This window comes from Neodiprion virginianus, chromosome 4, assembly GCF_021901495.1.
Source record: "Neodiprion virginianus isolate iyNeoVirg1 chromosome 4, iyNeoVirg1.1, whole genome shotgun sequence".
Lineage (NCBI taxonomy): Eukaryota > Metazoa > Arthropoda > Insecta > Hymenoptera > Diprionidae > Neodiprion > Neodiprion virginianus.
The window spans coordinates 9,836,485-9,849,727 of record NC_060880.1 but is presented as its reverse complement, the minus strand read 5'-3'; the positions used below and the strand labels follow the sequence as shown (position 1 = coordinate 9,849,727).

The 13,243-nt window shown below is 36.3% G+C and overlaps 1 protein-coding gene across 3 annotated transcripts in view; it reads right to left on the bottom strand.

Moving 5' to 3' along the window:
* The window catches only part of LOC124303330 (serine/threonine-protein phosphatase 2A 56 kDa regulatory subunit epsilon isoform), a 100,190-nt gene extending 87,255 nt beyond the window's left edge, over positions 1-12,935 (bottom strand). Inside the window, exons 1-2 of one of the 3 annotated variants that reach the window (XM_046760425.1) lie at positions 12,305-12,935; positions 11,039-12,201 (exon numbers count right to left, since the gene is read on the bottom strand). In XM_046760425.1, coding sequence (XP_046616381.1) covers positions 11,039-11,177 — 139 coding nt within the window. In that variant the 5' untranslated portion in view covers positions 11,178-12,201; positions 12,305-12,935. Of the gene's footprint in view, positions 1-11,038 lie in introns of all 3 variants that reach the window. The other 2 variants (XM_046760424.1, XM_046760423.1) reach the window with 2 other exon arrangements.
* Positions 12,936-13,243: the final 308 nt, after the last annotated feature.

Below are 13,243 nucleotides of genomic sequence, written 5' to 3'. Positions count from 1 at the left end.
CATTTTTTTGTACCCCCCACTTCAACAACTCATAGCACTTTCAATTTTGTATTTTTTGACTTGTTTTTTTTTTTTTTTTTGTAATCGTGAAATAATAATAAACGCCTGATAAAAAAATGGATGGTAAAAATATTTTTTGTTTTTTGTTTATAGCACTTCAAAAAACACCTCAAATTCATGCCTCTACACTAGAATACCCCCTTAAACGTGATACAATTTGTCGTAATAAAAGCCGATCTAAACGTGGTGTTAATTAAGTATTCAGAACTCTTTGTGCCAATCGGTACCTTTTTTTTTTTTTTTTTTTTTACTGGAGTCAGACTTTAAAAAAATGTTTCAATTTATAAGTAAACCAAACACTAGGAATGCGTATAGATGAGGTATTCCATGCCAACTGAGAGATCATTTTCCCTGACCCCCGCCAATTTGCTTCATTATTTTTTATATGATTCTACAACCTAAAAAAAGCACTCACCATTTTTTTCAGATTTTTCGTCCCAACCATTCTTATTTAAAAAATGTTACAAACCCTTTTATGGTCCTAAAAAAAAACGCCATTTTTTTTTTTTTTTTTTAAATTCACACAATTTCTGGGTCCCAAAACAAACATTCCGAGCCATAGTTCAGAGTGGAGAATTGATTTTTTGTATTTTTTAAATATTTTTTTAGAGGAATAATTTTTCTTATTTTGTATGGATACAAATTGTGAATTTGCTTCATTATTTTTCATATGATTCTAAAACCTAAAAAAAGCACTCAACATTATTTTCAGATTTTTCGACCCAACCATTCTTTTTTACAAAATGTTACAAACATAACAAATGTTTTGTATACGTACAAAATAAGAAAAATTATTCCTCTAAAAAAATATTTAAAAAATACAAAAAATCAATTCTCCACTCTGAACTATGGCTGAAAATGTTTGTTTTGGGACCCAGAAATTATGTGAATTTTGGCAAAAAAAAAAAAAAATGGCGTTTTATATGTATTCCATCGAGGAGCATTAACACCATTCTATACTTAACTCGGACGTATATACCAGGGGTTTTCAACTGTGCCACTTTACAGTAACCTTGAACACCCCCGACCATATACTTCAAACAGTCACGCACACAGAATATCGTTTACTTCAAATCTATCTAATTTAAATTATACGTTACTAAGATTACACGCGGACTTTTATAATATGCAACATTTATCCCGATGAACTCGAAAAAAAATAACAAATTACCCGTTTTGCGTGAATTTCAATGCGTTTGCTTAAAGGGAAGTTAAAACTACTTCTACGAATTTTGAAAATCGTCGAAACTTTTTGTCGCCGCGTGTTGGTAAAAAAAAAAAAAAAAAAAATTTGTACCTCACCGAATAACGACTTTTTTTTCGAACGATTACACAACTTTATTTATGGAAACCCTGTCAAGAATCAGTGAATTCAGGCAACAGGGACAATCTTTAGTATTGTATGAATTCATGCGTTTTCAGAGCCAATTCACACCGAGCATGAATATACTAGATCGGGTATCTCGGTATTTTTACTTCGCTTTTTACGGGTCAAACACAAGTGCTGAAAACGTCGCTGTAATGGTATGAAAAAAAACCCTGCATAACTTTCAAAATTTGCATATACGCGATAAGATTTGTGAAATCATAACACAAGTCCGTGTAAGCTTTGTTACGAGGTCATCTAGAATCTAAATTATTTTTATAAATATCTTATCAAAACGGTTGCGGGTCAAAACTCAGAATTGTCAAAGTTCATACTAACGGCTACATGGAATGATCGAAACTCCAAATGGTTGAAATTCCACATAGTTAAAACACGGAAATACGAACATTTTTAACGGTCAAAATTGCGAATGACGAAAGCTCTGAACCTTGAAAATACGGTAACGCTTTACGGCATATGAGAAGGTAGGTCACGTATGCAGTTGAAGTTTGCAACGTTAACGTAACGATGCATTTTTAGGTTTGACTAAATTTCATTAACAATCGTGAAGAAAAATACTCGCGCATAATTTGGAAACTCAAGTCCGTCCTTCAAAGTAATTTAAAAACTACACAATAATGATTCTTATTGCAGTATTTTATTGCGTTGACGTTACTAATTTCAACCCCATGGTAACGTTCGGAGTTTTGACCATCCGGTGCGATGGTCCGTCTAACCTTTCACCGTTCGAAACTTGGACCTTTTAACTAGACGAAAGTCTAATTGTACGAAATAGATAACAATTCATGCTTGTACGTCGTCTATGAATATTAAAAGTGGTGACAAATACGGGCATGGTACAAAAACAAAATTTGGTACCCTCGCGAATACGTGCAAAAAAAACAACAGCTCGTACAAAATGAAATCGAAAGCTGTCTTTTGTAATTTCACGAGTTTCAAGATGGCAACGTTAACCTAAAGACATTGAAAAAAAAAGAAAACATCACAAAATTGTAATTTCAGAATAAATTTGTGGAGTTCGATTTCGGACTTTCGAAATATTAGAATATTTTGCTTTCCGATGATTTACTCAATTTTGGACAATGTTTAGATTTCACGAATACGAACTTCAACCTCGTCTAATTTCATGGATCATTGTTCGCCTAAAGGCGAGCAAATTTTTATACCTTCGACATTTATTGACAATCAATCCTCTGTAGGTAATTTGCAGGTGGTTGTGCTGTTTTAAAAAGTACTCGGTTCTACCGTAAATTTTTTTGTTTTTGAAAATTTAGGACCCAACAAATTCCAAAACTCCATGGCTCATTAGCGGCTACTTACCGACAAATTACAGTCACATTAAAAATTTCTAAACAGAGGCTAACTATCCAAAAGATTTCATTTCGTTATTAGTTAGTGGTAACGCTAACTTGGCGAACGTCACTGCACGAGGTTGAAGTTCGTGACGTTATTGCATGTAAGAATGCAGTTTTATGGAAACTATAATTATTGCGCAATTTTAGCATCGTATAAAATTCAGGAATAGACCATAATACAGTAAACGAACTCATAATTCGTGATTTTACTCCTTGAAAAATTATTCTGAAGTTGTAAAAAACATTAATGTCACTAACTTCAAGCTGAGAAAAATGCAGACATTTACCGTTTGTTTTGACATTGGAAATTCGTTACGAATCTGATGTCGGAAATCCAAAATCCAAAATAACGAATCTAAAATAACAACAATTCTAGATCGAAATTTCAGAGTTTTTCACCCAATTTCCATAAGAGTAAGTGCACGAAGCATTTTCACAGTCGCGTAAACCGTAATTGGAACTAATGACGTCACGTCCGGAGATATTAATTAATCGTATATATTTTTCGCATTTTTGAAGATTTTCATAATTTTGTTTTTTTTTTTGTAATTTTTCACATCCTCTCCGTCAACTTATGTCATTCTTATTCGTATCTGATTTCGATTAACTTTAAATTTAGCTTGATTAAAAAAAAAAAAAAAATCAATTGACGAAATTAAAAAATTCTGATTTATTTCGGAAAAACGAGAGCGTGCGTAAAATTCTGGCCAAATACATATTATATCTCCGGATATATAAAACATTCGTAAAAAAGTTACTTTGCAATTTCGGAATTTTCCGTAGCAATAAAAAAAAAAAAAAAACGTTTTCATATATTTTTCCAGCTTCAATCCTTCGATACGATAGTAAAGTTGCAAAATAGTGACATTTTTCGATCTCTTGTCATCTCAACAACGTTACTACCATTACTAACGTTAACTTTAAGCTACGACAGTTCAACGGGATAACGGTGTTGAAAATCACTGTTAGTATGCACGTGATTGATCACGGTAAAATTCGATTTTACCTCACGTTTCTTTGACATTTTTAGTATTTTTTTTTTTTTCTTTGTTTTTAATTACTCATTAGTAAATTTATCTTTTATTTTTGTATTGTTTTCACATTTTATTTATAATTATATAAAGTAAACCTAACAACGGGTCTGAGTTATCTGTGAAAACTTTGACCAAACGGAAAAAAAATATTAAATAATCAATCAGTATTCAATCACGCGCTGTAATTATTTTTCAAAACTGTTTGTGACCAACTCAGAATTGGAATAATTTAAACATCGTTGAAGTTTACTGATCACGAAAAACTATTTTAGATTATATTATAGAACGGAACAAATAGAAATTCTGCGTCATTATTACCTGGTAGAGACTGCGAAAGCTTCCCTCAGTCTTTCGAATGAAAATTATTTCGATTCTTTGAGAGTATAATTGTTTAGAAGGATGACGTATCGCGGTGTGAACTGAACAAATTGATGCGATAAACTTATGTTTCCTACAATATTATAATTTTTTACCGAATATTTGAACAACAATCAATACTAATTGTACAATTTAACTTCAGTTAACAATTCATCGGCGGAATACTGTCTATCTGGCAGTGAATAATTGTCTGGTTCGTATCAGAGATTTAACCCTTTCAATCATAGTGCGACCGCTACGGTCCCACCTTTTGAAAAATCACCTCAGACCTCTAGCATTGAACCAAGGCCTCTGAAAATACGTATCTAGGGGTTTTTTGAGTCGCTGATCACGAATATGAGGTCAGATTTTGATAATTCAAAATGGTGGATCCGCTATAGTCGATCCAATTGGGCAATGTGACAATAAAAATTTCAATCACGTAAAATCTTACTTTATCAGGAATATTCCTTCAAATATACATTAGAAATAGATATTTCAGTTAATTTGAGATGAAATTTGAGATAATTAAAATCCGTGGTTCCTCATCATTATCATTGATATATATGTGCGTGCGTGCGTCATAATAGGGATATTGAAAAAATAAAATAAGTAGAAGAAAAAAACAATAAAAAAAAATACAAAAAACAAAAGAAAAAACACAAAAAACAAAAAAAAAAAGTGGATCTAGATGCTCTCCACGTCCTCGTCGTTAATTCCGGGTAGGGCTAAGAGAGAGACACGAATATAGACAAAGAAAAATAAGATGGCATTTGCCATCTTGGATTTAGAAATTATGAAGTTATAACTTCAGATTCGTGATCAGCCATTCCAAAATCCTCCAAATGACTGAATTCAGGCCAGAATATTGAGAAGAAAGATATAAGATATAAAACTTGACGTCCACTATATCGGACCCACCGTTTTAAATTTTGAAAATCTAATGCCAGATTCGTAATCAGCGACCCCGAAAACCCCTGAGTACAAAGTTTCAGAAGAATTAATAAGTATTTGGAATTTCACGTCCGCCATATTGGATCCGCCATTTTTAATTTTGAAAATCTAATGCCAGATTCGTAATCAGCGACCCCGAAAACCCCTGAGTACAAAGTTTCAGAAGAATTAATAAGTATTTGGAATTTCACGTCCGCCATATTGGATCCGCCACTTTAATTTTGAAAATCTAATGCCAGATTCGTAATCAGCGACCCCGAAAACCCCTAAGTACAAAGTTTCAGAAGAATTAATAAGTATTTGGAATTTCACGTCCGCCATATTCGATCCGCCATTTTGAATTTTAAAAATCCAATGCCGGATTCGTAATCAGCGACCCCGAAAACCCCCGAGTACCAATTTTCATCGAAATCGGTGCAGATGAAAAATGCATGACTGAAAGGGTTAAAGTCGATTGGGAACCAAAGCCATTCCCCATGACGAACTTGGAAACTCTCCAAGCTGAACGATTTTACCGAAAAATTGTAGCTTGTTCATTTCTGTACAATTATTATTAGCTGTTGATGTTTAATCAAGTAAAATCAGTTTCAGAAGGTTATCAACTTTATTCGTACGTTTCTTAAAAACAATCATCGTAACGTAATTGAATCCGTATTTTTCTCGTTGATTTGCAAAATCGATGTTTTTGGATATTCTAATAAAGTATGGAATTATGGAAAAATGTTTGAAAATCGACTCCGTAAACAACTTTCATCTTCAAAACCTCACTTTGTCCAGAGCAAGTAATTTGACTGGAGTCTACATGACAATGAGTCAGTTTGTAAAGTCAGCGATATATAATTCCTAACAGGAACGTGCTGAGAAATTCATTGTACAACTTACAACTAATTGGGGTAATCGGTAATAATAGCTATTATAAAACAAGAGACGAACAGCTTCGGATGAGCTGAGTAATAAATGTATTTAACTGTAACTTTTAACGAAGTTGAAACTATATCGTTTATATTTATACTCTACACCATTTTACAGACTTTCAAATTAATATACTATATATATAATATGTATAATAATTTCAACAATAGTGCGTTTTTCGTATTTTAAATGACTAGATAAAATGTGATCAAAAATTCCATCCGGCCAAATTTAGATTATCGTAGTATGTGTCCTGAAAATAAAAAGTTTGCGTTGCAAAAAAAATTTTAATTAACTAAAAAAGATGTGATCTAAAATTCCTTCCAGCAAAATTTAGATTATGGTAGTAATTAAAATTTTTTTACAATGCAAGTTTTCTTTTCAGCACACATGCTATCATAATCTAAATTTTGCTGAATGGAATTTTTCATCACATCTTCTTTTAGTCATATCAAAAACGAAAAACTCGATTATATAGAAATTTCACCCCTTCTTATTGTATTACATGAGTTCCCTGTCTCTGTCAGCATCGCAGTTTCATTATCACATAATAGTGTTTTTTTAAATCCAGATTTTTTCTAGCGTCATGAAAAAAATACTAGACTTCAGGAAGGTGTGTGTATAACGGTAAGCTTTATTGTTTACAGAGGATGGTTCACTCAACTCTGCCACCCCGGGTAATTGGTTATTATTGATTATACAGAAAAACGTCATTTTGAAAAGTTGTTTCATGTGAAGGAAAGGAATAAGTTTTTCAAGCGAATGTCATTCGAAGGTCATATCTTCTCAGATTTCGGTGATGGAAATATTTTTTAGAAGGGACTACCTATTTTCTTGCTCACTAAGAGAAAGCTGTCATCGAAAGAAGTTAAAACATGTGTTCACAACGTGACCTTCAATGACCTTCGCCCTTGAAATCTATGACTAAATGACGAAGGTAGAAATTGAAAGGGGAATAAATTGCAGCGGAAAAGCCGGTAATTTTCTTCACTTTATTTATTTTCACGTATGCTCAAAATGTTTTACATCAACCGAATGCACGTATCCACAGGCACGATGAAGGAATCGCCAATATCGCCGAAATCTGAGAAAATATGACCTTTGGATGACGTACGCTTATCTTCTACCTTCACATGCAACATCTTTTCCAAACAACATTTTTCTATACAATCAATAACAACGAAATTATTCGAGGTGGCTGGCAGAGTTAAACGGACCACCCTGTATACACCATTGCAGAATGCAATTTTCGTTAACTAATCTCGACTGTAGAAAATAAGAAAAGAAAATTTTCAAATATTCAATAACTATTCGGCTTAGCTCCACAGAGATAATAGTACTACATATGAATCTACCTGTAACATTATTAATAGGTGTAGCGGTAATTTGAATCTTGAGTACAAGATCGGTCCCCGCATCATACTCACTGCTGCGCAGTAAAATGCTCATTATATGCTAAGCTCTTGTAGGAACAGCATTAAAGCATTGGTTCCTCCTCGCCTGTAAAGACACAGTGACATCTGTTGGATTCCAGGTCAACCGTCGTCTCGTACCGAACTTTTTTGTTCGACATATCTATAGGGTCATTTATCGAATACCGGCCACCCGACCCTTGAGCGAGAGAGCGAGAGAGCGAGAGAGAGTCGCGCGCATGCGGACTTCAGGCAAAACCGGCTACGTCAGTTTCGCTCGTGGCGAGTATGCAATAAACGAGCGTTTACGATTTTTTAAACTGCGTATCACGAGTAGCGATTTCGGGGGCTGCAAGCAATTAATTAAACCAGCCACCCCGGAATGAACGACATGGGGGGTGATGTCATGGGAACAAAGGCTGATTATCATCTGTACGTAAGTTAGGGAGGGTAATTCGGAATCTGCAAGCCATGTGTTGAGAGTACCTGGGAATTAGTAGATACGTTAACTGGCCAAGTTCCAACACCGTGTCTCCAACTAGCCAGTGATTACTAGTTACGTGACGCGCTAGGCTTTGAATTCTTCAACGGCTATAAGAGTATGTTCGAAATCACAGAAATCCCCCCCCCCCCCCGGTGAATACGAAAGTATCGTAAAACGATATTACTATGAATACGACTTATAAATATTATTATGAAATAATTCTTATATTATTATTATTACCATTACATATGGTTTTGAAATTTGTTACACCGTTTCTGTTCTACCTTCTAGTATTCTCTACCAATTCTATTTATCGTACCTCGCATTAAATCACGTTCCAAGTGTTAATCGTAATTCGAATGTTTCATTCTTGAATGGCTGCACTGTGGTGCGAATATAAAAATCAGTTTCTACGTAATCTTTCTGTAACACTGGTATAGCTCCAAAATTAACAGTATTGTTTTGTTTGTAACATTTGACAGCTAATGTTCAAAAGAATCCCGAAAAACTTTGATCGGGAAGAAAATTAGTTTAATAAAACTTGTAAGTAACGTTCGAAATATCCATGATTTTTGTTGTGAACATTACCGCTGCTGCACTTCAACTTTAAAACTGTGTGTACGTTGTCATATTCTTACAATTATATTAATTTTATCACATCAACTCACAATTTCTCTCAAATTTTTAACTCTTATTATAAGAGGAGTTATTACGGCAACTTCGCACTCGGTGTGCAACACAGTTCTTGTACACGTTTAAATGGCACATGGCGCACCGTTTTAAAGCAATTAACAATTTCTTAGATACCGATTGTCCATGACGTTGAATTTCGTGAAATAAAAGTGAAACAGCAATTCGAAAAAGGCACTATTTTGCAACTGTAGAATGGCTTTGACGAAGTTAAGTGTAAAACATGAGTATGCTTCACCTGATTACATATTACTGCATTTCAGACAATACCGAAGTTGCAAAATAGCAATTTTTCTGAAGAATTCATTATTGCATTCAGATCAGTAATCTCAACCTCGTGATAATTGTTTCTGAACTAAAGTTATTAACCCAGCGATAGCGGTAATGGAATGACTAGCTTGTTGAAACATGCGGTTGATTTTTTTTCTTACCTTGTTCGTAATCTACTTATGAGTCTATCCTTTGAAGACATGAGGATGAAGTTAGTAACACTACAGTAACGATGCATGTTTAGGAAAAGATATTACCTCGTACATTTAGGATTGTCAGAAATTTAGTAAACCAGGATGAACAAGTCGTGCTCGTATACTTCGAAAAGTCAACTCACCCAAAGTCATTCAGAAATTGCACAATAATGATGTTTTCTCCTGACGTTTCGATACGTTAACGTTACCAACTTCAGCCTTGTTAGAAAACATTAAAAAATTTCTGATTCATGAAACTGTAGCATGACTTTTAATATCGCATTCTTAATTCCAATGAATACAGTGATTTGAAGTTAATATTCTTTTCACTCACAATCCTAATAACATTCTGACACATTTTCTCCTAATCAAAAGGCAACTTTACACGTATAAACAGTTTTTATTTTTGTCTACTATACTTGAAGTCCAAAACGTTCAAACCGAAATATAAAAAATGAACTTCTTCCGTCATACTAGCTCGTTCATGAAAAATTTTCACCTTGTACAACGACGTTCTTTTTTATTATTAGAAATGGTTATCAAAAAAAAAAATAGTGAAATATAAATTACTCGATCGAACATATTCTACAAAACAAAAATTATATGTGTAAGTTCATGTGTGGGTAAAATCGAATTTGAAATTTTATATGGTATCAGGAAGCATGAAAAAGTGAACTTAGGTTTAAATATTACACTGAACTATACCCGTTCACCTTCGCATTCACCATCCAAACTCAGTATTGGTGATAACCGAGGTGATAACTCAAGTTTTCGATCAAGCTTGATCGATTGAAACATATGAGTTTGAAAATCTTGATGTTAACGCAACGAAATATTAATAATAAAATTCAGTTAATGAATAAAATACTACACAATAAATTGTGTGCATTTTTTTTCTTGACACCCTTGGCTCAAGTTTGTCACGTTATTATAGTGATGTATTTTTAGAATAACTCTGTATTTTGCGACTCTAGAATTACTTTAAGCCAAACGTTCTAATGTTCACTCAAATAAGGTAGTGAAGTCCAAGAATTAAAATTTTGTGAAGTACCTCAAACCCCCAATACTTTCGTAGAATTATGAAGATAAATCTGGACTGCATTTTTCTATTTCCAAAAAGTGCAACACGTTTGGCTGCTAACTCTGGCTGCTAGCTTCAACTTCAAATTAGTAAGCGTATTGATTGGCATTAAAAACGCGATATTAAAAGCCATGCTACAATTTTATGAATCAGAAATTTTTTAATAGCATCTAACGAGACTGAAGTTGGTAACGTTAACACAACGAAACACCGGGGGAAAAAATCACTGTTGTGCAATTTCTGAATGACCTTCAGAGAGTTGACTTTTCAAAATGTATGAGTATGTTTTGTTTTACATGGTTTACTAAATTTTGGGCAATTCTAAACGTGCCAAGTAATGATTTTTCCTAAGCACGCATCGTTACTGTAACCGTTATTAACTTGATCCTCATTCGGTTATTCTAAACGTGCGAAATAGAAATTTTTGTTTCGACATTTTGTTACGTTAACATTACCAACTTCAGTAGCATTATCTTATTCACATTAGACTTCGTCGATACGTAAATGATTCTTACTGCGATTACCTCTAGATTCGGCGACAGAAAATTTCGTAGGTTCTTTAATCTGTGCGAGTTTGCATTTAAAATTTCCTAATAAATCGCTGTAGCAACACGATATTAAAAAAAAATTTTGTGTCCTAGAAACAGTTTTTCAAAGATATTCCCCCCAAAAGTCTGAACATACATAGAGTTCAAAAATTCTTATCTTGCATAAGTTTTGTTTCTTCTCTTTACATATCTAAAATATCTTAGAATCGTTTGAAATGTATGTAAAAGCAAAGAAATGATTCAGGGATCATGTACAAAACTAACAGTCGACGATTATGAATACAGAGCTATGTCTCTTACCTTTGAGCTGGGCAAGCTGGAGCAGTTCTACGTCTTGGGAGTTTCGGTATCGTGACGATCCCTGAGTCTTTTTCGACTTCTTTTTGAGGGAACGTTTGGCAAAGGGATCTATCCGGTCAACGAACGTTGCAGATGACATGTTTGGTGGTACGATGGAGGCACTGTGGGAGCTGGAGGCGGAGACGACGTTGGTATCACGCTCTAGCCTCTGCTGCCCTTTCGCTGTGTCAGACGTGGTTAAAGAAGGGTGGTGGGCCCGCGCCGACGAGACCACACCATTACGCGATCAAACAATCACTTTTAACACTCACAACTGCCCCACAACACAGCACAACAAACTGGAGTAACTTTGGAGCCAGCGCAAACTATGTTTCGATATTTATTTTCACTTGAGCTTAGAAAAATTCCGAATAATCTTATCCACTAGTATTTGATGCAATGGCACCCAGGAATCGCACGACGAACCAAGCAGGGATAAAGCAGGTAAACAGAAAAGTTTCAAACGCGCAGAGGTGTGTTACGCCTGTACGTACACCTTGTGTGCCCGTGTCTGTAAGTGTGCGTGCGTGCGTGTGTTGTGTAGTATGTATGCGTGTAGTGTGTGTGCGAGTGCGCGCGCGTGTTTAAGAAGGTAGGCTCGAGGGAAAAGGAGGGGTGTGGAGAGTGGTAAGTGACGATGTGATGCGAAATTGGGTTACTGTAGATGCATGGGATAAAAAAAAAAAAAAAAAAAAAATGAGTAACCGAGCTTCAGCGGATGACGCGAAAGACGCCGATGCGTGATTGAAACTTGGAACTGAGTTGGAAGAGGGCGGGCGAAGGATATTGTCTAGGCGTTGTCAGACGCACGGAGCGCCGGGCCGAATGTTTCTGTCGAGTCGGTAGGCCGCCGTTTTTAGTCTGTTCGTCTCCACCTATCGTTCCTCGTTACTTTTGGTGGTAGCCTGGACTCGACGGCGACTCGACGAGAGGAGAAGGTTTTTTGCTAGATTCTTTTCGCTCTTCTTTTTTCTTCAGCTATTCACTGGTTCAATCTCACTGATCGGACCCCGCAAGCGGTGGCGGCGGCGGCGGCGGCTGCGGCTCCTCCTTGTCGCGAGCGTCAAGGATTTTCACCAAGTTATTATCGCGGCCACCCCGACTGCCAGTCTCGAAATCTTCGCCTGGGGACAAATATTTAACTTTGAAGCAAGTGTATGCAGGTATCACGTATCACGCGCGCGTACGCACGCCACACACGCCACGCCACAATACGTATGAACCTACGTACGAGTGGAGGAATATGTAATCCGTGGGCGGCCTGGTTCTATCCACCGAGATTTTTCTACCGTCGGCACGGTTATTGAATATAACGAAAGGTAAAACGTTAGGTGCGGATGGCAGCTACGTGTACATTCTTCGTTCGTCCCCCAAGCACCGTTATGCTTTTTCAGCCACACTTGGCCTCCGAACTACACACGCTTATCGAGAAGAGGGGATCTCTTCGGTCTGGCAGGAAAATTTTCACACACAGACAAGGCGCCGAGGATTTGATCACGGTTTATATTTTTAATACAGGTTGAGTAGTTGGCGCAGGGCGGTGAAGGTGGCGTGGTTTCGGTTTATTCGCGAGTCGTATGATGTTCTTAAACGGGGTGGCAAGACCAAGACACACGGAGGCTCAAACAGCACTCAGCCGCCATCAGCTGCTCGTAGCGACAAACTTGTTTCATTTTCACACCAACCATCAGGCTCCAATACCTGCCGAGACGCGCTCCAACATTGTCCGGCTCACGCGTACACGACACTAAAATTTATGCATCGACCGCACGTAAAATTTTAAATTAAAAAGAAAAAAATTATTCCCACCGTTGCCCTTCACTTAATGAAAACCCGTCAAGAAGTGCCCCTGTGCCTGAAAATAGTAATGTGTCTTCGGGAATCATCGGGATACTGCCGGAGTCTCCCGATATTTAACGAACAATTACGAGCTCGATAGATCGCGCCACTTCGTGGCGAATCGTTGTTATTCTATACTGAAATATACTCTAATGACTGGAACGAGCACCGCGTATGCTTTTCCATAGAGCTGATCTTGCCGAGAGAGATAGCGACTAATAGCCTTAGATCATACCCCCCACCCCCCCATGCGGCAGCGTGACGCCATTTCGATCAGAAATCGAGTCGAGGGACAAGGACAGTATTGGCTGTACGCCAATCTGACCA